The following is a 25,252-nucleotide window of genomic DNA, read 5'->3' as shown; positions in this document are numbered from 1 at the left end:
GCTGCAGCCCATCAAGGGCTCTTTTAAAATCTAACGTTTGCAAAGAGTCCCCAGCAGTAGGTAGGAGCCGATCAGGGCTGATCAGAAGCGCGTCCTACCCCTGTGGCCCCAGTGTGCGGCGGTCCCACACTCTGCCCATCTGAGCGCTACAGCAGCCCCGCTGAGCCCTTGATGTCACTGCTCTTAGCACTTGGCAATACTTAGGTTCAGAGGGACTGAGTACAGGGACCAGTATGGTATTTGGCGTAAAGTCTGGCCTGGCGTAGGTATGCAACGAAAGCTGGATGAAAGAATGAATAAACAGGTGGATAAATGAAGGTGTGAATCACACACAGGTGCCCAGCAGGAAAAGAGCTGGACTCTAAATGACTATAAATCCCAAAGCTCTTCTTCGCCTCCCGAATCCGTGTTCTTTTCATCACCCAACCCTGCCTGCACCTCACGCGGTGATTTTTTTTCAACATCAGCCTCGACCTGCATTTGGAATAGTTTTACTTTTCAAGGATCTCCAGGAAATTTCTGCAACTTAGGTTAGTTACTTTTCAAAAGTGTCAAATTCTAATGATGCAGGGACCTTCCTATGGGAACACGCGGCAACTGATCAGTCCTCCGAGAAGCCATGCATTTTATAGACAAGAAAACTGAAGCCCAGAGGAGCCAAGAACACTGGCCACGGTTCCACAGCAGCTCAGGCCTACGGCTGCATTTCCTCCATGCTGCGTTGCAAGTTTCCTGCACTCCAGGTGTGCGATGAATGCCATGTGGCTTTTATCTCTCAAAGCACAGTTAGGGAATCAATGACGCATCTCGCCCTCAATAGTATGGGCAAGTGGCGGGAACACAGCTGCATCGTAAATGGTGGCTACTCCCGTTGGCCAGGTGTTCACCTCGCAGAGGTGTCTGCTCTGTGCCATCCACTCAGGGCTGGCCCCTCCCATCTCTTTCCCAATGCCAGACGCAGTCATACTTGTGCCACCTCCCAGCCCGGGCCCAGAGGCTCAGAGAGGATACCAATCTTCCAAGGTCACAACTAGTACGTGGCACAGGTGGGACTGGAACCTAGCACGGTCTGACTCTGAATCTGTGCCTTTCCTGATGTATCTCACTTTGGAGCCCTTGGAGCAGCTGGGGTTGTTTGGGTCCAACCAGTTTGAGGCCTCCAATGAGCCAGCGACTGAAGCAGCCTGCTGGGTGTGGGGAGGAAAGTTGTTGGGAAACAGTTATCAGGCCGAAATTGTGTTGAGCTCCCCCAAGGTGGAAGAGGCTGCTGGAAGCACAATCCCTTTTTGTGGAGGTTTTGGGGCTGGGTGTGAGCTGCTCCTCTGCGTAGCCCCATCGAGAACCCTCCTGGCAAGCCCTCCTGGCTTGCCCTGACTGTCCTGGGCCCTTGGTGATGGCCCCGACCCCCACCTGTGCCCTGGCAGCTGGGTGATGTGGGGCAGGCAGGGGGTCTGGATGCAGATGGGGGAGAACAGAGTCCTCATTCATGAGCATGTTTATGAAGAAGGAAAAAACCTGTGCCAACTGCGTTATGAAACTCAAACCTGTAGTGCTTAATGAGAAGTAGGAGTCAGGCCCAAAACAGCAGAAGGCCCAGTGGTTCACGGTGTTTGTAAAAACCAGCTGGAATTGGGGAGCTGGAGTGGACAGCAGGGCCAGTCTCTGGCCTGGAGGCTTCTATCTCCATCAGAGCAAGGAGACCCCTCCAAAAATCCGGGGAGGTGCCCTACCCCAGCTGCCGCTGGGAGAGCTGGCACCTTTCTTTGCCTTGAAGACACTCAGGTCTGTGATGTGTTCTTCGAGACGCTCTCTTAGTGGGATCTGGAATTCCACTTGGCTGGGGGTGGAGGTCACTGAATGCGGTTATGCCCTCATCCGACCTCTGCTGCTGGGACCACGAGGCAGGGCTGGTCCTGAACCCCTGGGCACACCCCACCCTTTCCTCTCCGGGGCCAAAGTCAGGGCAGAGGAGGCTATGTGGGGACGCTGCCTCCACAATCTCCTTCAAACCAGCAGAAGCCATCTTATGACTGTGTGTCCATGTGTTCACCTTTGCAGACACCACAGGCCTTGCTAGTAGAGCACAGGGGGCACCCCAAGGTGCCTCCCAGCCATTTCTCCAGCTCACCAGGCCCTCAGAAGCTGCCCTCTGTCCCTCCAAACCCTGAGCAGACTCCAGGAGCAACACACACATGACAGAATGAACAAACGCTGCCCAGCCGGGTGACCACACAGGGCCTGAGGGAAACCCCGCCCACCCACACAGGCAACACCCCAGGCACCGGGCTTCCAAGTGGCCTCCCTGCAGGCTGACGGCCCCAGGAGCCCTGGTTCTAGACAGGCATCATGCACTGGATACATGTGACAACACAGCTGTACCCCCAACCCCTCCGAAAAGTCCAGCAACCACAAGCAGCTGCATCTGAAAATTCCCATCTCTGGATTCAAAGCTCCTGAGAGTGGGGCAGAGCCTGTTCCGAAGGAAGGAGTTTGTGGAGTGAGAAAGCGGGAGGTGTCTGCTGAGTGTCTGCAGACCGGAGCTTGTCTGTGGAACCACACGGCTCTGTTGGGGGCAGAAGGGAATAGTCAATGAGGTCCCTCAAACTGGGGCTCCTGGAACCAGGTGCTCACGGGTTTGAGATGTGTCAGGTGGAACGTGTGGATGGCAAAGCTGGAGAGACCCTTAGGAGTCAAGGATTAAGAAACGTACTCCCCTCTACCTTAGTCACACAACTGAGGTTCAGGGAGCGGGAGGGACGGGCACAGAAGGAGCCGGCTCGGAAGCCACACCACCCAGAGCAGCCCCGGGTCCACGGGTCTCCTACACCCACACCCAGGCACACGCAACACCAAAGTGTGCACACAGACACCTGTGCACACAGCACAAATATGCTGAGCCACATACCCAAGACAGACTCACACACTCCTGCACATGACCCCTCACTCACTCAGACACATGCATATCCACAGATATGCACACCCCAAAGACACACCGCATACATGGCTCACACAACACACACACACACGGGCTCATGCACATACCTGCAAACATACACAGAGAAACACACATGCTCTCCAACCCTAGAGCACAAATGGTTATACCCACATGCATGCAGCCACAGCCACTCGTGCACAAAAGCAGCACAAGTGAGTAGACATACCCACTCTTGTGCATTTAACACACACACACACACACACACCTATAGAGAAATCCACATGCATGCCCACACCCATCTCCTATAAACACACACACACACTCAGCAGACCACGTGTGCTGTCGCACCCACATCCACCCATGGCCATTCATGCACACAAAGACACTCACAAGCTCAGAGGATCCCACACAGCCAAGACACCAGAGATGTCCCCATACTCACACACACACTTGGGAACCCTTGTGCTCCCGCACACCCTGGCAGATGTATCCAGATCCTCACACACACACAAACTCGTGCAGACATATATACACATGTATGCTTGGGCATGCACCTTACACATGTGCCCAGGCACTCAAGCATATAGGTACAAAGCCATGCATGCACCCCACGTGTGTGTATACACACACCATATGTTCACAGATACACAACCACAGCCACCTGTGCACACACCCACGTGTCCCTCACCCACCTGTACATATGCACCCTGCATGCCTGTACTCACAGCCACACTTGTGCTTCTGCACACTCTTGCACACACCAGCTTGTGTGCACTCACACACACACCACTCTACCTGCGTAGTTTGAAGCAACAAACACAGCCGCACCCAGCAGCAAAGCCCAGTCTCCTCCCGCCCACCCTGGGGGCGGGCACGCGGGGAGCACTCACAGCAGCTTGAGGATTTCCACGTAGCAGCCGAGCGTGCGGTCGGCCTGGGGGCCCAGCTCGATGCTCATGGTGCTGCAGGCGGGGCTGACCATGAGGCAGTCGATGAGGTTGGGCTCGCTGTCGTTGCCCGCGCTGGCCGTCAGCGCCGGCTTGGCAGTGCTGGTGCGTTCCACCTCCACGTGGATCTCACTGGAGGCCACGACCACCGACTTGAGCCGGGCCTCAGACAGCGTGGCTTCCTGAGACACCAGGTCCGGGCTGGGGTGCAGAAGGCGCAGAGGTAAAGTGGGCTTCCGGTCGCATGGCTGCTGGCAGCCATTCCGGATTTCCTTCAGGCTTGGGGAATTGTCGCGGCTGGGGGAAGAGGCGGGAGAGGGCACATGAGTACGGGCACCGTTCATGATGCACCACGACCCACCAGGCTAAAGGCCTTCCTGAATCCCAGGATGAGGCCACAATGTAATACTATCATCATCCCTGTGCTAGAAATGAGGAAACTGAGGCTCAGCCTGGGTGCGCAGCTTGCCCAAGGTCTTGACAGGAAGAGGTGGGGATGGCAGCCCAACCCAGGCTGCCTGTCTCTACAGTCCATGCTGTCACTTCAGCACATGATAGGCGCTCAATAAACATTTGCTGACCGACTGAGTGGATGCTGATCTCTACGTGACAGCCATAAGGCTCTTGGCATTCTCCACCAAAACACCACTGGCCACTTTCTTGATAAGCCAACGGGATCTACTATTTTGCTTTTAGTTGCTTCCTGTGGTTTAACTACTCTCCAATCCCTGACCTCATGCCACAGTGTCCTCCAGGACTCTGCTCTCCTGCCCCCAAACCCAGCCAAGTGAGCAAGCTCAGTATCTGCCCTCCTCCTGGGAACCCACTTCAGTGGGATCCCAAACCCCAGAATTCCAGTCTGGGCCCTGGAGTCTAGCCCTCCTGTCTGCAGAAGCCTCACTCCTCCTGGGTAACCTTCCAGGCACAGCATCTCTGACTGCCCGGAGGAACAGAAGCCTGCACAACGTGTTAACAGGTGCTAACTCAGAAAGGGGCTCTATGGCGTTATTAATCTCACATTTGTTAGGGAAATGCTGGGGCAAACGAGATGACATTAGGCCTCTTAACGGCAGGACCTGTCAGAGCCTTGACCTGGTTAAAGTCCCTCCTCTGAATGAGTACTTCCCGAGGTGCCCAGTTGCCTGGGAGGTGCACTGTTGTAAGGGACAGTAGTACCATCAACAGGTTCCTCTGCTGGTGCCCACGGGCCGGCACAGTGCTAAGTGCAGTCATACAGTTGCTCACAGACATCACTGAACAGTGATTCCTGTTTCTGTGCCACAGGTGAGGAAAGACAGTCTCAGAAGTTAAATGATCTACCCCTAATTAAACAGCCCATGAGTCGATGGAGATGGGATTTGACGCCAGATCTCGTGGACCCCAAAGCCCAGGATCCTTCTAACTAGGTTGGCTTCCAAGGTCCCCTAAGATCTGTGCAGGTCCCCTCCTCCAGGAAGTCTTCCTTGATTTCTTCCTGCTACTCTTGTCCTTCCTACCCTCGAACTCCTCCTAAACCAAAGCTTTCCACCTCTGGCTGGACACCAGGATCCCCTGGGTATACTTCGAAACATCCCAAAGCCCAGTTAGACAGGAATCTCCAGGGTGGGACCTGGACACGAGCAACTTTTAAGGTTCCTCATGTGTGTGGTCAAGGTTGAGCTCCACTAATCCAAGACTTCGAGCACAACGGCACGATTGAAAACAGCTGCTTGTCTAGTCCTTCCCCAGATGTGTCACAGGCATGGATCCTGCGCCTCTAAAGGGGCTCCCAGGCTTGAGGACAGGGCCACGCTGCTGGCATTCTGCTTGGGGAATTGTTGTGGCTGGGGGAAGGGGTGGGAGGGAGCCTGTGAGTAGCCCCTCCAAGGGCTGTGTGCAGAACTTGAGCCCCATGCACAGGAAGGGTCTGAGTGTATCCAGCACGTGCCAGGAACCGGGCCTGAGCTGAGCCCACCAACGGTGTTTAATAAATATACTTTCAGCTTTGCTGGGACAAATAATCCGCCGGCTGAAGCCCGAGAATTCTATCGTTGATAAAAACTCGTGTGTGGTCTGTGATGGGGGGAGACCTAAATTCTTTGGTTTGGATCTGATTTGCTCCCGAAGTGCTCAACACTCCATTTCTCTTCGTTTGCCTTTGCTGGATTTTAAAAGTGGATTTTCAAGGCTGTTTGGCTCAGATTGGTGATTTTCGAGAGAGCCACGCTAACCTGGGTCAAGCTGTCTGTTCTTTTCAGTGTGAGTACATTGTGTACATTTGCCCACAAAGAGCACTGTGGATGGCCTGGAGGACATGACGGGCTTTATCTCGAAGGGACTGACTGAGGGGGCGTCATGGACCTTAGCCCAGGAAACGTGTTGGCAGTATCATGCTTCACTGGGTGACATCCAGAAACTTCTGGCATCAGCTGGAACCCAAGCTACTGTGGCTCCGAAGGGGCTCAGCATGGCTGAGCCAGGGTGGGTGGGAGGCAGCAGGCACTGCCTCACCCTCGCCAGCCTCCACCCTGGCATCTCCTTGCCACAGCCACCTAACAGTTCCCCAGGGTCACATCTGCCCCCTACTCCATCCTCCTCACAGCAGCAGCCAGAGGGGAACGGAACTGAAATCCCATCACATCCCTTCTCCACTTACAACCCACTATGGACTCTCCAATGCTCCCCGGATAAAAGTTCTGCCACTGAAACCCAGGACAGCCCCGCTACTTACAGTGGGATCCCCAGCCCACGGCTTCGCCTGAGAGCTTGTGAGACAAACAGAGTCTCAGGTCCTGCCCCAGACCTGCTGAATCCGAATGTTCAATTTAATGCCAACCCCTAGAGAGTCCCAGGCACCAGGAGGTGTGAGAACCTGCCTATTCATGGCCCAGCCCTACTTCTCTCTCCAATTCCATCTTTTGCTTCCCTTTCCTTCTCTCTGCTCCAGTCACACTGGATTTCCTTTGGCTCCTCCCCTGCAGGGACCTCCACATTCAGCGTGCAGCAGAATGACTTGTGCAGTTTGTTTAGAATGCAGACTCCTGGGCCATACCCCAGAAATACTACAGCCAGGAATCTATTTTAGGGCAGTCCAGGTGATTCTGAAGTAGTGGATCAAGGACCCGTAGATATAAAAACATTGTAGACGGGCACGGTGGCTCACCCCTGTAATTCCAGCACTTTTGGAGGCTGAGGGGGGAATGTCACTTGAGACCAGGAGTTTGACACGAGTCTGGCCAACATGGCAAAATCCCATCTCTACTAAAAATACAATAAATAAATAAATAAATAAATAAAAATAAAATAAAATAAAAATTAGCCAGATGTGGTGGTGCACACCTGTAATCCCAGCTACTTGGGTGGCTGAGGCATGAAAATTGCTTCAATGGCCGGGCGCGGTGGCTCAAGCCTGTAATCCCAGCACTTTGGGAGGCTGAGACGGGCAGATCACGAGGTCAGGAGATCAAGACCATCCTGGCTAACACGGTGAAACCCCATCTCTACTAAAAAATACAAAAAACTAGCCGGGCGACATGGCGGGCACCTGTAGTCCCAGCTACTCGGGAGGCTGAGGCTGGAGAATGGCTGAGGCAGGAGAATGGCGTAAACCCAGGAGGCGGAGCTTGCGGTGAGCTGAGATCCGGCCACTGCACTCCAGCCTGGGCAACAGAGCCAGACTCTGTCTCAAAAAAAAAAAAAAAAAAAATTGCTTGAACACAGGATGCAGAGGTTGCAGTGAGCAGAGATTGCGCCACTGCACTCCAGCTTGGGTGACAGAGTGGGACTGTTTCCAAAAAAATCCAAAAAACGAAAACAAAATCATTGTGACCAATGGTACCTTCACCCATCACTGCCAGGCCTTTGCCCGTGTGGTTCTCTCCCTGGGTCACCCTCTTCCTGTTTTTCTTACCTGGAGAACAGCCAGGAGGTATCAACATAAATATCACCTCCCCAAGGCTCCTTCCAAAAACAGATGCCAGGGCCATCCTAATTAAATCAGAATGGCACTGGGAGGGCCCTGGGCACCCTTTTGTTTCTTTCTTTTTTTAAAAAAAAACCAAGATATAACCCAAGGAACGCTGGTAAATGCCTAACAACCAACTCTCCAAAGAAAGAAGCCCTGATCTGGCCGGGCGCAGTGGCTCACGCCTGTAATTCCAGCACTTTGGGAAGCCGAGGCGGGCAGATCACTTGAGGTCAGGAGTTTGAGACCAGCCTGGCCAACAAAGTAAAACCCCATCTCTACCAAAAATACAAAGATTAGCCAGCTGTGGTGGCCCACACCTATAATCCCAGCTACTCAGGAAGCTGAGGCAGGAGAATCGCTTAAACCCAGGAGGTGGAGGCTGCAGCGAGCCAAGATTGTGCCACTGCACTCCAACCTGGGTGACAAGAGCGAAGTTCTGTCGCAAAAAATGGAAGAAGCCCTGATCTGCAGTGCTTACCAATTTCTTTTGTGTAAATATTCCCACCACAGCTACTTCAAGCTACCAATATGATATCACTACAGAACCTGGAAGGGACGTGTTCCCAAAAGAAATGGGTGAGCTGGCTCCTGCACACTCTGGGTATAACTTAAATACTGTAGGCCAGGCGCAGTGGCTCACGCCTGTAATCCCAGCACTTTGGGAGGCCCAGGTGGGCAGATCACAAGGTCAGGAGATCGAGACCATCCTGGCTAACATAGTGAGACCCCGTCTCTACTAAAAATATAAAAAGTGCAGGCCTGGCACTACCCTCTGGCTTCCGTTTTCTCCTCTTTCTGCCTCACCGTGTTGTCAGCTCCAGAACAGGCCCTTGGGAATGAGCAGCCTCCCATCTCCACATTCTGGCCTCTGGAGTCCCTGCACTTCTTTCTCATCAGGGAAGTGATTCAAGGTGGGCCATGGTCCCCTTTGAACATCGGGGCCTGAGGCTGAAGGCATTAAAACAGTGACCCTGTCTCATGGCCTGCTGCAAGGAGGCAGCCCCTGATTTATCAAATGCCTTTTCCTGCCCCTTCCCAAGATCTCAGCAGTACGGCATTTGTTTGAGAAGTCCCCCCTGCACGGGTTTTCAGCGAGACTCCGAATGCTCTACCGCCTTCATTTTGAGAAAAGACTGAAATACCCTCCCGCCGTAACTCTAGCTCTGGTGGGGTCTGGACTCATGTTGGTCTCCTTAGAGTTGTGCAGTGTACCACCTGAACAACTGGGTGGCTGCAGCAGAGACCACTGCATTCTGCATGTCACATCCCCTCCAATGACACCAGAGGTCACTGCAGAAACTTCCCCATAAAGTAATGGCATCTGCATCAGTCTGCATCCTGGGAGCAGTTCTCAGCCAGCGAGGGATGGGAGCTGGTGAGTGACTACCCCAGCCCAGCCAGCCTCGGCTGAGCAACTCTCAGCAGAGCAATTCTCAGTGTGTTCTGCATGGCCTCCTGGGGCACAGTGGGAGTGCATGCCAGCTGCCCGAAGTGGTCACCTGATTGCTTGCTTGCTTGCTTGCTTATTTATTTATTTTTGAGAAGGAGTCTCACTCTGTTGCCCAGGCTGGAGTGCAGTGGTGTGATCTCGGCTCACTGCAACCTCTGCCTCCCAGGTTCAAGCTATTCTCCCGCCTCAGGCTCCTGAGTAGCTGAGTACAGTCATGTGCCACCATGCCCAGCTAATTTTTGTATTTTTTTAGTAGAGACGAGGTTTCACCATGTTGGCCAGGCTGGACTCGAACTCCTGACCTCAAGTGATCTGCCTGCCTTGGCCTCCCAAAGTGCTGGGATTACAGGTGTGAGCCACCGCACCCAGCCTCATCTGCTTATTAATTCATACTTTACTGCTGTCCTTCCTTCCCTGTCCCCCAGTGTTTCCTGGGACCATCCTCCTAGGAAGCCACTTCCACCCAAATGGCGGTCTTGGAGTTTCCTTTTGGAGGCTCCAAAGCCAGGCGGAGACCCTGCCTCACCTCTTCCGGTCACTTGCTACCCCACCACTTGGTTTTATTGCTCGCACGGTTTTTCTTACCCTCTGACATGATCTTGCACATTTACTTGTATATGATCTCTTCCTGGTAGAATGGAAGCCCCAAAAGAGCAGGGAATTTGTGATCTTGCTCGCTCTCTAGCAATGCAATTGTGTCAAGCACACGGCAGGCGCTCAAGAAAAACAGGTGCAGTGGCTCACGCCTGTAACCTCAGCATTCTGGGAGGTCAAAGTGGGAAGACTGCTTAAGCCCAGGAGTTTGAGGCCAGCCTGGGTAACATAGCAAGATCCTGTCTTTACAAAAAAATTTTTAAATATTAGCCATGAGTGGTGGCATGTGCCTGTGGTCCTAGCTACTTGGGAGGCTGAGGTGGGAGGACTGCTTGAGTCCAGGAGTTTGAGGCTGCAGTGAGCTATGACTGCACCACTGTATTCCAGCACAGCCTAAGTGACAGAGTGAGACCCTATATCAAAAAAATAAAACCATGCAAATCATGGGCAAAAGCCTGTGTTCTCAAAGGCAAGACCAGACAGGCTAAACCTTACTGTCAACCCTTGTCCCCAACACATGGGCACATATTCACACCTCCATGTGCACACACATACACACAGTCACATGTATGTGTACAGTTCACACATGCACTTGTATACCCACGTGCACATATTCACACACACACCAGTGTGTCACACCTCTCCAGTGGTGAGAGATCTTCAGCATAAAACATCTGTCCCTAAAGCCAAGCAGCTCTAACAGCCTCGCAGTTGCGGTGCTGATTCAGTGCTTGCTTCTTCAGCAGCATCCCTGGGTTCTGGGCCCAGGAATCAGTGGGCCCAGGGGAACTGGCAAATACACCATGAGGTCTGCCCAGTAAACAGCTACTCCACCTCTCCGGCCTGGTCAGTTCTTGGTGACTTTGCCCATGATGGGGGTGACTGTTTGCCCCTCCCAAGCCCTCCGGGTGGCAGTGGTTCAGCAACTGACCTGTTGATGAACTCTTCATAGCAGGAGTAGATGGCAGCCAGGCACACGGCCACCAGGTTGGGCAGGACCCGGGGGTGGGGGCAATGCCCTGTGGGGCCGTGCATGCTGGAAAAAAGCAGAGGGCCGGGGTGAGAAGCCTGCAGGAGTGAGGCCCACAGACAGGGGAAAGGGGACAAGGGAGGGCCACTGCTCAGGTACAGGACTGCCCGCTCTGCCAACGCCGCTTGGGGGGCTCTGAGAGCCTTTGCTGTGCAATCGGTGGCACCAGGATTTGGGTCCTGTCTGTGCCATGTGCAGGCAGCAGAAGGCAAAGCTCCCGGCTGTGCACTCCAGATTCAGGGTTCCTGGGTTCAAACCCGAGTGGCCTTGGAAACCTCCTAAACCCTCCACCCTGTTTCTGCAGCTATAAAAGGAGGATAGCAGCCCCCTCATCGGGGGTACAGCTAGGACCAACTTTTCTAATTCACAGACAGAGCTAGCAAATGGTGGCCATAGGTCCTGCGACAGTCATGCTCACACCTGGTGGTTCAGGAATAATTATTCCTAACACCTCATTCTACTTTCAAACATGTCCTGCTTTGGAAGAAAAATGATGAGGGTCATTTTGGCTTAGCATAGAGTCAGCTTAGCAATAAGTCCTCAACGAGTGCCACTAATTATTACTTGTCATGGCTATTTTTGTGGTCCTAAGGATAACAGCTGTACCATTTCTGGGAAGTTGTCATCAAGGCTGCTGTCACTAAGAATGGCCTAACCTGACAAGATTTTACAAACCACAGCTGGGTGGTGTCACCAGGGCTCTGGCCTGAGGGCATGTCACAAAGCCACCCTCAAACGGCTTCGTGAGTTCCAGGTGAGCATATTTAGGAAATACGTAGTTTCAGAACTTGTTTAAATGGGTTATTGTGATTTTCTTAAAAGATGAGAAGAGTCTGGGGGCAGTGGTTCACGTCTGTAATCCCAGCACTTTGGGAGGCCGAAGTAGGTGGATCTCCTGAGGTCAGGAGTTTGAGACCAGCCTGGCCAACACGGTGAAACCCTGTCTCTACTGAAAATACAAAAATTAGCCAGGCATGCTAACATGTGCCTGCAATCGCAGCTACTTGGGAGGCTGAGGCAGGAGAATTGCTTGAACCCGGGAGCCGAAGGTTGCAGTGAGCCAAGACCGAGCCACTGCACTCCAGCCTGGGTGACAGAGCGAGACTCCATCTCAAAACAAACAAACAAACAAACAAAAAAGATGAGAAGAACAAGAATGATGACAGTTTGGCCTGACATGAGACTTCTGCCGTGTTCGCTATGTGTTGTGTCTACTAATTACTGGAGCATGACACTAACTGGGCGATGGTTCTTGTGTTACAGGTGAGGAAACTGGAGCAGAGAGAAAATTTAAAATTAAAAAAAAGCAAAAGCAAGCCCCCTCCAAAAAAAAAAACAAAAAAACCAAAACCAAAACACCAACCCCAAGCACCAAAAGCGAGTAAGGAGCAAGAATATTTGGCTTCCTGTGGGTTATGTTTAAGGGGTGATTGTTCAAGCACCCGTCGATGCTCTGGGACCACCAGGGGTGGGAGTGAGTCCTAAACACGTGGCGCCCACAGCCCGAGGGGTCGTGGGACCTGAGGAAACAGCAGCGTTGCTGAGGTCCACTGCCATTTTCTGAGTTCCTATCGGGCACCGTGCAGCGGGCTAGCGGCTTCCTCATAGAGGCAGTCTTCATTTAATTACACAACAGCCCCCCAGGGATATCTGAGGAAACAGGATCAGAGAAGAAAGTGGCTCCGAGGCTAAAGAGGGGCATCAGCCGGAGACCCACCTCTGAATGAACTTCTTCACCACTTCCATCCCCGCGTTAAGCTCGTTCAAGGCAAGGATGTACTCCTGAGTAAACAGCCTCAGTCGCGGGCACTTCCCAAAGTCCTGCAGAGAGAGCAGAGGACAGGAGTCGGGGATGGTGCCAGGCAGGGCAGGAGCCCAGGGCAGCCACGACACCGGAAGGAAGGGCAGGACCCAGCTCTGCCTGGAGCTGTCGATGGGGAAGGCAATAGGGAGACGTCAACCCTCTCGAAAGGACAGGTGGCGTCTACTTCAAAGAATGGCACCGTAACACCTGCACTTCCGCTCTGAAGGACCATCTGATGAGCAGGCGCTTTCGGCCGTAGAGAAAGCCACCCTCAAAGCGCACGTGCGGGACAAATGAGATGAGAAAGAGAAAAGAGAGCCAGAAAGGCTGGGGGGACAAGAGAGGGTGCTTCTGACGGGAATGTGGAGTGTGGAAGGAGGTGTGTGAGACGCGGGTGTGGAAGGAGGTGAGTGTGAGGTGGGTGTGGAAGCAGGAGAGAGGTGGGTGTGGAAGGAGGAGAGTGTGATGGGGGTGTGGAAGGTGAGTGTGACAGGTGTGTGTGGAGGTGTGATAGGTGGGTGTGGAGGTGAGTGAGGTGGATGTGGAAGGAAGTAGGTCTGTGTGGTGTGAGGTGGGTGTGGAGGTGAGTGTGAGGTGGATGTGGAAGGTGTGAGTGTGAAGTCGGTGTGGAAGGTGAGATGTGGGTGTGGAAGGTGAGACGTGGGTGTGGAAGGAGGAGAGTGAGAGGTGGGTGTGGAAGGTGTGTGAGAGGTGGGTGTGAATGGATGTGTGTTTGTGAGAGGCTGGTGTGGACAGAAGCATGCATGTGCAATGAGGAGCCTGGGCACGTGTGCATGCACCAGGCATTACTGGCAGGAGAGGCACTGGCATGTGTCACTATCATGAGGGGACAGGGCAACGGCCCTGGTGGGAGGCCCCACCTGTGCCACACTAGGGAAAGCAGTGCCTGCACGTCTCCATCCACCAGCCTCCCGGAACTAAAGGGTCCACTGTGCGGCTCTGTCGAGGGGCCAGGTCAAGGACGCAGGGACCCTGCCCATGCTGGCCGAGGGCCGTAACTGGTGGCTGCTGTGCTCGGCCTCTTCCAGGTGTCAGGAAGACAGGGGCCACGCCACAGAGAGCTCTGCCGGGAGGCAGGAAGGCGGCACCCAGCCCAGTGGCGGGCTTGGGGCTTGCCAGGAGCAGAGAAGGGAGGCATGGGCTGGACAGGGGCCTGTGAATCTGGCTGCCACATTCATTCCCAGAGTCGTGGCTAGGGCTGGGGAGGTGCTGGGACTGCCAGCCCCTCGGGCTGTGTCTGGCCAGTCAGGAGCGGCACGGCCCTGCCAAGACCCTCCATAAAAGTGATGTGGCTGACCAGCAAGACACGGAGGGGAGCCTGGAGTCTCCAGACCTGTCCCTCTGTACCCATCTCAGTGGAAGGTGTTTTTTAAAGAGAGCAGCCAGAATCAGGACTCTTAAGTTGTAGAAAAGAAGCAGAGACCCCTTCAGGTCTAACTGACCCCGAAGCTGGCATGAAAGCTCTGAGTGGAACCCGTTCCTACCATGCCCTCCCGCAAGCTGCCAGGAGAGTTTCTAGAGCCACTGGGGGCTTCTTCACGTGGAGTCAAAGGGGCTGAACTGGGTCCGTAAAAGACAGTGGAGACAGAGCTTTCACCCATCTGCCTGCTAGGACTGCCCCGCTACACAAACAGGGAAGCAGAGTCCCCGGAGCAAGTTCACCTGCCTCACAAGTATTTCATCTGGCTCTGGGCTGCCACGTCCATCTCTGGGCCTCATTGTCCCCACTAGGGAATGAGGGTCCACAGAAGCGATCTCCAGCCCCCTCCACCATTAGGGTTTTATGATTCTATGAACTGCTTCAACAGAGACTTAGGTAACTGTCATCTTAGCTACTGGATTTTTGAATAATCAAGGTCATTTCCATGGAAATAAACATTTAGAGAGGGATCCAGCAGCCTCTGAAAAATATAATCCCCTTGGAAAACTGGAGGTCAGATTACCAGGTGGTCCGCTGGGGACCACAGCCATGTCGTCTTGCCTCCTTTGCCACAAGAACACTCCGAGTGGCATGGGGGCACAGAGATACATGGCCATTCTTCACAACGCAGTCTGGCACATTATTTGGATTGAATCTCCAGAGGAACATACTAAAGACCCGCTTCCTTTGGTTTCTACTTTTTATCTCGGTAGCAAGGAACGTTCTTTGAGGCTCTCAAAGCTCCAGTTTGCTCATCCATGAAATGGGGCACATCACATATTTGCAAGAGATACACTCGGAATGGGGGAGCCCCCCAAATCCCACAACAGCACTGTGGCTATGTTCCCCCCCGTTTCCTAAATGTCTGAGAGCCTCCTTAAGGAAAAACACTGTATTTGGGGTGAAGAGAAGTCACTGTTCATGCTACCCCAACAGGCTCATGGCTTATGCTCCTTAGCCAGAGACTTGACCCCCACACCAGCTGAGAGCGCCAGCTCCAAAACGGTGCTGCTGACCCATGGCCACTCATTAAGCATCAGGGACCATTCAATGAGTCAAGGTCAAAGCTCTCTCTCGCCCACCGCCTGTGTTCTTAGGATTCCATGAGGTCAGGTCTTCCTGTGCCTGGCATGGCCATCATCCTGTTTAATACAGTCTGTTCTTCTACACGAGGGGCGGATCCTCCTCGGTCCTCCCTGCAGTTCTCCTCTGACGCCACCGCTCATGGTGTGTAATTAGTAGGCGCCAAGAGCAAGGTGGGATCTGGGTGCGTTAAAGCATCCCCAGACACCTGGGATCACTTAGCGGGTACTCGTTACAAATGAGGCGAGGACTCATGGCTGAGGGTCCCTACTCTCTGCCAGGCCGCCACAGATACTATAAATTCTGGGTCTGCCGAGAGTTGTTCTGATTTTTATAGAGAAAATTATTACATGGTCAACACTCCAGGCCCATAAAACTAACCAAATACAAGAGAGGCGTTGTATGGTGAAGCCCTGAGAGGCTGTCTGAATTCTGAATTTTTTCCTTTTGAAGTCGGATGTCCCCAAAGAACCCTTATGAAACAGTTTATTGACTAACATGGAATATGCAAAAATGTTTATGTGCCGGAAGAGGCGTTCCCCTGCCAAGTATGTCCTGGGGGTATGGCTCTGCCACTGACAAGTTAAGGTCCTTTGCAAGAAAACCTGAAGAACCTTTGCTCTGAACTCCAACATGGCACGGCCCTCCCCATACACTACACCCGCAGTGATTTTAAAGTTAACGAGTAGGGCCCCTTTCCTCCCAGGTGGCCAAAGCCAGAAAGATCTCCTCCTTGAAACTATGAGCGCCCAAATTAAGGCGGAAACCGCTCCCCATCCCCCAGCGGGAAGTCTCCTTGTCCTGGAGAAAGAACTGCACAGGGTGTCCCTCTCCCCTGTGTTCTGAAAACAAGAAATGAATTTACCCCAAATCTAGGAGGGGCTCAGAAATCAGCAACAATTCAACTATGGTTTGCAATCGCTTAGGGTAGAGAATGGTACATAGTGTTCATTATGGTACTAACACGATTCAGTTGGTAGTGGTGGCCTGGAAAGCAGGAGGGGAAACAGTCTGATGCTATCTCTGGCTCTACAGGAAGAGTGCTGTAATTGATTAATGATGTCTGCCATGAGTATGGAAGGGGTAGAGGAGCACATGTATCATGCACTTCCATTCCTGACTGGGGAAGGGGCTGTAGGTGATACAGTATTCTTCAGGGCCATGATGTGGAGACAGGCAACCTACATCACAAGTGAAATGATTTGTGGTTACCCTTTCTCAGTTGTTTTCACACGCTCCAGGAGGCTCTAAAGTCTAAGGTGGTGGCTGGCTCAGTACAACATGTGACTAGGAACCCTGGCCTCAGGCTGTCTGCTCCTTAGCTCCCCCCAGGAGAACCCACAGCTGCTCATCAGACCCTGCCTATCCGGTCCTGCCTTTCTGGGTCCCAGATTCCTCCTGTGCACAGATGTCATGGGAAGGGCACGAGGGTTAATGACACAATATACTCAAAGAGCGTCACACTCTTGACTCCAAGAAAGTGTTCAATAAACATCTGCAAAAAGGGGTTATTCTTATTCCTACCTGTCGCCCCTGTGGCCACTTAGTGGACCTAGCTAAGCCTCAGTTTCCTCGTGTCGTACAGGGCAAATAATGGCATTTGCTGCTGTCCCTGGAATGATGAGGGAACACCAAGGGGCCACACAGATTACAAGCACCCCACCCACTGTAAGTGTGCAAGTAAACCCTGCCTTTGTATTAAAAATAAATAAATAAAAATAAAGGCCACGCTTTATTCAGATTTCCTCAGTTTTGCCTTCATGTCCCTTTTCCATTCTGGGATTCCATGGAGGGCCCCAAATGACATTTAGTCGTCATGCCCCCTTAGACTCCTCTGAGCTGTGACAGTTTCTTAGAATCTCGTTTTTGATGACCTTGACCGTGGGGAGGATTGGCCAGGTACTTTGTAGACTGTCCCCTTCTTGGGATTTGTCTGATGTTTTTCTCATGATTGCAATGGGGTGATGGGTTACTGGGAGGAAGACCATAGAGGTCAAACGCAGTTTTTATACATCATATCAAGGGGAAATTCTGTCAAATTGGCTTATTGTTGTTGATGTTGACCTTGATCATCTGACTGAGTCTGGGTGTGTCTGTTTTCTCCACTGCAAGGCGACTCTTGCCCCCTTCCACATAGTGCTCTCTGGAAGGACCTCGCTGTGCACAGCCCACACTAAAGGAGGGAGAAGTTATGCTCTGGGTCCTTGAGGGCGGGGCATCTACAGACATTATTTGGGCCTATTCTCCCTGGGAGGCTTTCCTCTTCTCCTCCAGCCACAGTATTTTTGTAGTTCGTATGTACTGCAAAAAGATTCTTCCTGTTGCCATAATGGAGGACAAGCTGTACAAAACCCCCAAAACTCCTTAACCAGAATCTCAACCCCAGTTCCTGGCTGTCAGGCTGGGCCAATCCTATCACCCAAATCTGTGCCAACACAAGAGGCCAGGTAGGTGCACGGGGCCTCATGCACTGGGCGCTGGGGTCTGGGTGTTGGGGCAGGGGGAACTCACCATGTTATGCTTGAGGATTCGCTGCACCACGGGGGTGAACACCTCGATGACTACCATGGACCGGGGCCGCTCTCTGCAGTGCTGGGGAGAGAGTGGGGTACAGTTACCGTGGGCCTAAGAATGTTCCGACCACAGCCCGGGGCTGCTAGCAGGGCTGGAGACACTCAGCCCAGCTGTGGGTGCCAGGGTTCCCGTGATGAACACTGTTGCACCGTTTTCTAAAAATGAATTTATTTTGGAGTGGGGGCCAGTTCTAGGTTCAGAGCAGAATGGAGAGGAAGGTAGAGCGCTTTCCCAGATACCCCCTCCTCCGGCACGCACGGCCTCCCCAACTATCACTGCACATGTTCCTATTAAGGATGGGGTGGGGGCGTTCCAGGCCCAGAAACGTACCCTGGGCACTCAGGCCAGCGGGCATGTGGGGCACTGGAAAAAGAATCCTGGTGGAGAGACAGGGCCCAAGAGGACAACACAATGCTGTTTCCCTTTCCTGTCCCTTGAGGCACACACAGAGGACTCCCTGGGCAGGGGGTAAAGTGCAGCACGGTCCCCTTTCCTCCCAGGTGCTTGCGTTTCCACCTCACAAGCTGGTCTCATTGGTGGACACAGCCCACGCCTCCCCAAAGGACCGCGCAGTGTAACAAATGTAGCACGTACACCCTGTGGGGTATTTGCTACAATGGATAACCCCACACTGACACATCATTGTTACCCAGAGTCCACAGGTGACTTTAGGGTTCACTCTTGGTGCTGTGCGTTCTGGGTGTTTAGATAAATGTCTGATGTCCTGGAGCCACCACTGTAATATCATAGGAAGTCGTTTCACTCCCTAAAAATCCTCTGTGCTCAGCCAATTTATCCTTCCCTCTCCCCAACTCCTGGCAACCACTCATCTTTTTACAGTCTGTGTAATTTTGCTTTTCCCAGAATGTCCTGTAGTTGGAATCATGCAGTGTGCAGCCTCTTCAGATGGGCTCCTCTCACTTACTCGCATGCATTTAAAGTTTCCCCTTTCTCTTCGTGGTCTACTAGCTCGTTTCTTTTTAGTGCTGAATAACACTCCATTGTCTGGGCGTTCCACAGGTTATTTATCCATTCACCCACTGGAAGGCATTTTGGATGCTTCCAGGTTCTCGCAGTCATGAATACACCTGCTGTAACATCTACATGCAGATGTTTGTGTGGACAGGTGTGTTGAAGTCATTTGAGGAAATACCTAGGAGTGCCGTAGCCTTAAAAGTTTTTTCTTTTTTTGGAGTTAAAAAAGTAGATGAGATGAGAGCTTTTGCTTGCTTCTTGTTTGATTTTGACCTTAAAGCTTGAGACTGTTTCAGATGGTACACAATGGCGTCCTGACATGGTCCTTATTTAATATATAATGAGACTTTTGTAAAGCTAAGACTCTGCATGTATGGTCTGAAAAGACCTTGGAAATTGGGTATGATAATACGAGGGCTTTGGCATTTGAACACCAGGGTGTTGAAAATTCTGTGACTCTTCAATGGGTGGCTTTAGCACTCGGGTGGCAGTCTGCAGGCCCAATTCATCACCAGTGTGGCGTTTTGTTTTTCAGATTGGAAAGGAAGCCCTTCACAGGCTGTGCAGACAAGGCCCAGCCCCTCCCTCGTGTCCTGCATACATTTATCACCCACCCGGCCCCTGGATGAGGATGCTGGACCTGGGATAAGAGAAATCAGGGCTCCCCTGAGAAAGCAAGATGAATAAACTCTCCTCAGATCTTGGAATGTGGCAGGAGGTTGGCAGAGCAGACGCAGCGCGGGAGGCTTTGGTCCCCTCAAGCTCTCCTCTCTGGGCTCCAACTCCCAGAGGGAAAACAGCCAAAGAAGCATGCCACGTGGCTGGGACCCCCTCCCTCCAAAAGGCAGACGGCCCTCTTTGAAACACCCACAAGGGATTATAGCAAAGAATGCCAAAAAGGTAACTTTTTCTACCTCACCCTTTTCCAAACTGTGCTACCAGGAACGCTGAGGTAAGAAACACAGTGAGACAAGTGAAGCCTCAGGTAGGAAACACAGTGAGGCAAGTGTATCTTGTTCTACAACAAATATCCAGTGTTCTAGAACCAGAGTTTGAGAATCATGAGATCTGGGAGAAATCCTAAGCTTGAGAGGCAAGCAGGGGGCAGGTTTGGGTTAAACTGGACAGGAGATGGAGGAGGTGACCTGCGGTGACAGGCAGAGGAGCAGCTAGCCGTGCTCTCAGGATACTGGGTTATTTAACTCCATGCTGCTGGGGGCATGATACCCATGAGGCCCAGGGGCAGAGAAGGCCCTCGTGTGCCCCGAGGAGCCCGGGGCCTGTGTGTATCCACACCTGTACACACACACACACACACACACACACACACACACACACACACACGCTCGTGGGCGTTCACTCCCTGGGCCTGGGGGCACACATTGCACATGCCCACATTAAAGATGGGGGTAGAGGTCGTTCCAGGCCCTGACAAGTACCCTGGGCACTCAGACCAGCAGGTGTGTGGGTCGCTAGAAAAGGAATCCTGATAGGGAGGCGCTCCAGGAGGACAACAGAATCTTGTCTCCCTTTCAAGGCTCCTATCCCCTGACACATACACCCTGGGGCGGGGGGCCGGGGGAGGGCAAGGGAAACCAAGTGTACCACAGTCCCGTTTCCTCCCGGGGCCTGCTGTTCCACCCCACAGGCGGGTCCCACTGCTGTACACAGCCCACACCTCTCCAAAGGACAGCAGGTGACCTTGGCAGGAGGCAGGAAATGGGAAGGTGGAGGGATGAGGAGCAGCTGAGCGGGGCAGCAGGGGTATGACAGGGGAGCGCTGAGAACATGTCTTTCCAACGACATACAATTATTACACTAAAAAAAAAACCACACACACAACAAAGAACAAAACAGGTTTGTGTGCTGGTTCGGCCTGAGCCAAGAAGATGTGCTCTAGGAATGAGAAATGCCTGGTCCCCGATGTGCCCTGGGCATGTCCTATGTGAAGCCCACTGCAAGGCTGGTGCCGGGTGCCTGGCAGCGGATGCCCTGCTCCACGGCTCCTCTAAGCTAACCTGGAGCACCATGCTGCCTCCCGTGTTCAGGGAATGCCCCACAGCCGCACCCCACCGTGGGCCAGCCACTGCGCAGAGGAACCTTGGCTAATAATAACCCAGCTCTGACGTCAGGAGCCCAGGAAATCTGCAGCAACCTGTCTCCCAAGACAGCCGGGAAGTGATTCCAAGAAAAAGCAAGATGTTCCCCCTCTGACTCTTTGTCACCTGTCTGGCAGAGAGGTGGGTGTAACCCTAAGGATGGGTGCCTGGCATGCCCTCCGCCTGTGTCTGGGACCATGGCCCAACACTGTGGGGCCCAGGTTTTCGGCCTTTCTGTGCAAACCCGATCCCCAGTGTGCACACACCGAGGGAGAGAGCCCCCTGCAGCCAGACCCCAGCTCAGCAACCCCGTACCTTGCAAAAGAATTCACAGAGATCTGGTGGTGGGTGGTTGTTTTCCAGCAAAGGAGCGATTGCCTGAAACACAACAAACAAGGATCAGGAACTGGGGGGGAGACAGCCACGAAAAGACTTCGAACAATCTCCAGGCCATACTGTGAAGAGAAAAAAATAAATGCAGGGCGACACACCATGCATCACATCATTCATATTAAAAGCAAAAAAAATAAAAATAAAAAACCCAAAACCCAAAAAATCCACAACCATATCTGTTTGTGTGTGTTTGTCACCACCTGAAAACAAGATGTTTCTGAAGAGGGCACTGGGATGGGATGATATCCTCTTTTCCTGATGAAAACACACTCATACTCATGAAATACTCGCAAAATTGGCCAGGCACAGTGGCTCACGCCTGTAATCCCAGCACTTTGGGAGGCCAAGGCAGGTAGATCACTCGAGGTCAGGAATTCAAGACCAGCCTGACCAACATGGTGAAACTCCGTCTCTACCAAAAATACAAAAATTAGCCAGGCGTGGTGGCATGTGCCTGTAATCCCAGCTACTCAGGAGGTTGAGGCAGGAGAATCACTTGAACTCAGGAGGTAGAATTGCAGTGAGCCGAGATTGCATCACTGCACACTAGCCTGGGTGACAGAGAGACTCTGTCTCAAAAAAAAAAAAAAAAAAAAAAGAAAGAAAAGAAAAAAAGAAATACTTGCAAAATGATATTTTAAATAAAATTAAAAGTTCTATCACAGCTAGTATGGCTGGGGTCGGGGTCTGAACTTGAACCTAGACTCAGCTTTAAGCCCACGTTCTTCACCACCATGGTGAGCGCCTTCCATAGTGAGCCGGACCACAGCTGGGGTTTGGACTCCTGGTCCAAGACCAACAACAGTTACTATTGCCTGGCCAATGGAATGAATAAAACCAACTCAGGCTATGGTAGAAAAATTAGCGCATAAAAAAACTACCAAGCACGTGGGAGAAGATTAACTGCCAATAGGGCAAATAAAAGGATGTAACTGTTGCAATGAAAAGAGGCTCCAGAAGTTGTCATAATAATGACAACAGCAATAGTAATAAAAGAATGCTGGAAGGGGAGGCTGTAAAACGCAGGGGTGAGGGTCAGACCCTCAGATCAAATTCTTTCCTGTTCTCGGGCATTCCTGCTGAGCCGGGAAGCTCAACCCGACCCAACTAAGGGTTCAGTTCAGCCATATTAGCTGGATAAATGCAGCCTGGATTTCTCGGATCAAAATTTCTTTCCCAGGCTTGTCCTGAATGCAAGCCCTTGTCCTCCATCCAGGGCTTCCAGGCACCCAGTGGGACCCACAGATGTTGCTGGCAGGGAGAGGAAGGCAGTACCTCCTTCCGGCTCTCATGCTTGCTCCTGGTTTTGCAGCACCCCATCTTACCACTTTGCCTTTGCACATGGAAGTTCCCCTGCCTGAAACGCCTTCCCCGGCTTGCTTCGTTTACCTGACATTTTCCTCTCTCTCCTTTTAAGATTCAGCTTGGTCACCTCCTCCTGGAAGTCCTCCATCATCATCCTCCCAGTACCCTCCCTGACACAGGTTAAATACCTATCCTCTGCACCCCCACTAACACCCAGAACAAACCTCAGCCCTTGGCTCTGTTATTTTTGTATTATCTGTTGACCCGCCAGGTTCTCTCAGCATACATTCAATCCTCAATGGCAGGCCTCACGTCTCGTCCAGCTCTCTATCTGTGGGACAGAGTTAGCGTCTGGCACATAGTTAAACTCACATGCTCAGCAAAGTACGTTAAATAAATGGATGAATTAATACTATGCCGGAAAAAGGTGGTGGTGAGTGACTGGGGGTGCCCAGTTGACTTGGTCTCCTGTTCTGGCAAGAGAAGGCAACGGATAGTCAGGGTGAGAGCATGGAGAAAACCTCTATACTGTTAGCAAACACCCATTGAGAGCTGACTATGTGCCAGACACTGGAGGTGACAGCAAAGGCAGAAGTTGCTGCCTTGACTCTCTACAATCAAAGGCCTGGAGTCCACCTCATTTTGTGCATACCATAACCAGCTTGGCTCGCCAGGGCTGACTGAGTGGGTCCCTCAAGGCCTCGATTCGGCTAAAGGAGTCTAAGGGGCCTAGTGACTGATGCTGCTCTTGTTCTGTACCTTGCAGCCAGGAGACATCCCAGGCAGCTTAGTTCCAAGGTCCCCTCCTGGGCACAAAAGGCTCTGCCTCTTGCTTCTATTTCATCTCCCATCCGCCTGCTTCTCATTTCCTTATGCTTTACGCTCCAGAAATGCTGAAGCTTCCAGAACGCACCACGTTGCTTTAAATCTTTGTGCCCTTGCACAGTGTTTCTTCTCTCTGGGATGCTTTTATCCGGTTTTGCCACCTGGAAAACTCCTACTGATCCTTGAAAACCCAGCTCAGATATCACTACCTCCAGGAAGCTCTCTGGCTTCTTTCCCAGGGGAGTTTATCACTCTACTTACTCTCTGCACTCAATGTCTCTATGTTTTGCGGTGATCACTTTTGTCTTCTTACAATAGATGACCAACTCCTTGGGGACTAGGTTATCTGAATTCAAATACACAGCACGGTGCTGACCATCTAGAGGTGCGATTTCGTTGCTTTCTTCTCTCAAGTGAGAGTTAGATTTCGTAGCTAAAAGTCATCCAGGAAGATATTTTACCCCAAAAATGCTTACGTCATGGTAGAGTCCCAGAAAATAGCATCTCACTTTATGTATCACAGGGAATTAAATCCAAGTTCTATTTGTGGATTAATTGGCAGACATGTCCTGGGACAAGAAAGAGGACGTTTACCTTTCAGCTAATGGGGTGATGCCTCTGAATAAATTATACAGTCTCTGCCATCTCCTGCCTTCAGCTCCCTAGGCAGACTCAGGAAGGAGGAGGCGATTATGATACATTTGCTACAAACCTCAAAGACAGATAATTACACTCCCTCTCCCATCAACTGGGATGGGAAATGTGCAAAGGCAGAGGGAGATGCGACCAGCTTGCTAGAAAAGACAAAACGGAGCAAGGCCAGATGCTCTGGTGGATTACGCAGGCGCCAGAATTACCCCAAACCAGGAAAAGGGTTGTAGGCTCCAGGAGGCGGAGGTGGGTGGAGGGTGCGTGTTCTAGAGGAACTTACCACAATGATGTTTTCATGCTCCTGGGTGGTCAAGTTTGTGTTCTAAAGGATTGAAGGGAGACAGCAGGAGGAAAAGAAAACAAAAGAAAATTAAGAAAACGAGCATTTGGATTTCAAGATCCACAGTTTTGAAACCTCTTCAGCGTCACAGACCAACTGTCACCGTCATTTTTTCTTAATTAAACAGATCTGAACACCCTCAGAGACAAGGTTGGGAAGGGGGAAAAAGTATGGGTTTGGGGCAGGGAGAACTGAGTTCTTATCCCTGCTTCAGGGCTTGAGTTATGTGACCTTGAGTGAGTCGAGTTGGGGGAGACTGTTTCTGCTTTGGTAAACGGGGTTTCCAGTAACCTCATTAGGCTGCCGGGAAAGGATCTGGTCCTTGTCAAAGTGAAACTGCTTAGAAGCCAGAGGGCAGGTTCATAATAAGTATGTAAAGAAACAGACCTTTATGGGGAAAGGATTCCCTATTTAATACATGGTGCTGGGAAAATTGGCTAGCCATAAGTAGAAAGCTGAAACTGGATCCTTTCCTTACTCCTTATATGAAGATTAATTCAAGATGGATTAGAGACTTAAATGTTAGACCTATTACCATAAAAACCCTAGAAGAAAATCTAGGTAGTACTGTTCAGGACATAGGCATGGGCAAGGACTTCATGTCTAAAACACCAAAAGCAAAGGCCGCAAAAGCCAAAATTGACAAATGGGATCTAATTAGACTAAAGAGCTTCTGCACAGCAAAAGAAACTACCATCAGAGTGAACAGGCAACCTACAGAATGGGAGAAAATTTTTGCAATCTACTCATCTGACAAAGGGCTAATTTCCAGAATCTACAAAGAGCTCAAACAAATATACAAGAAAAAAACAAACAACCCCATCAAAAAGTGGGGAAAGGATATGAACAGACATTTCTCA

At 51.7% G+C, this 25,252-nt stretch overlaps 1 protein-coding gene across 3 annotated transcripts in view; it reads right to left on the bottom strand.

The window, feature by feature from the left end:
• CMIP (c-Maf inducing protein) overlaps window positions 1-25,252 on the bottom strand; it is a 273,367-nt gene that overhangs the window by 38,642 nt on the left and 209,473 nt on the right. For all 3 annotated transcript variants that reach the window (XM_026447269.1, XM_026447270.1, XM_026447271.1), the window contains 6 exons: window positions 24,333-24,374; window positions 21,194-21,256; window positions 17,742-17,822; window positions 12,620-12,723; window positions 10,804-10,908; window positions 3,826-4,179 (listed from right to left, as the gene is read on the bottom strand). In XM_026447269.1, the coding sequence (XP_026303054.1) occupies window positions 3,826-4,179; window positions 10,804-10,908; window positions 12,620-12,723; window positions 17,742-17,822; window positions 21,194-21,256; window positions 24,333-24,374 (749 nt within the window). The remainder of the gene's footprint in view (window positions 1-3,825; window positions 4,180-10,803; window positions 10,909-12,619; window positions 12,724-17,741; window positions 17,823-21,193; window positions 21,257-24,332; window positions 24,375-25,252) is intronic.

The sequence above is a fragment of the Piliocolobus tephrosceles genome, chromosome 17 (genome assembly GCF_002776525.5).
Source record: "Piliocolobus tephrosceles isolate RC106 chromosome 17, ASM277652v3, whole genome shotgun sequence".
NCBI lineage: Eukaryota > Metazoa > Chordata > Mammalia > Primates > Cercopithecidae > Piliocolobus > Piliocolobus tephrosceles.
This window is presented reverse-complemented; position numbering and strand designations above follow the sequence as displayed.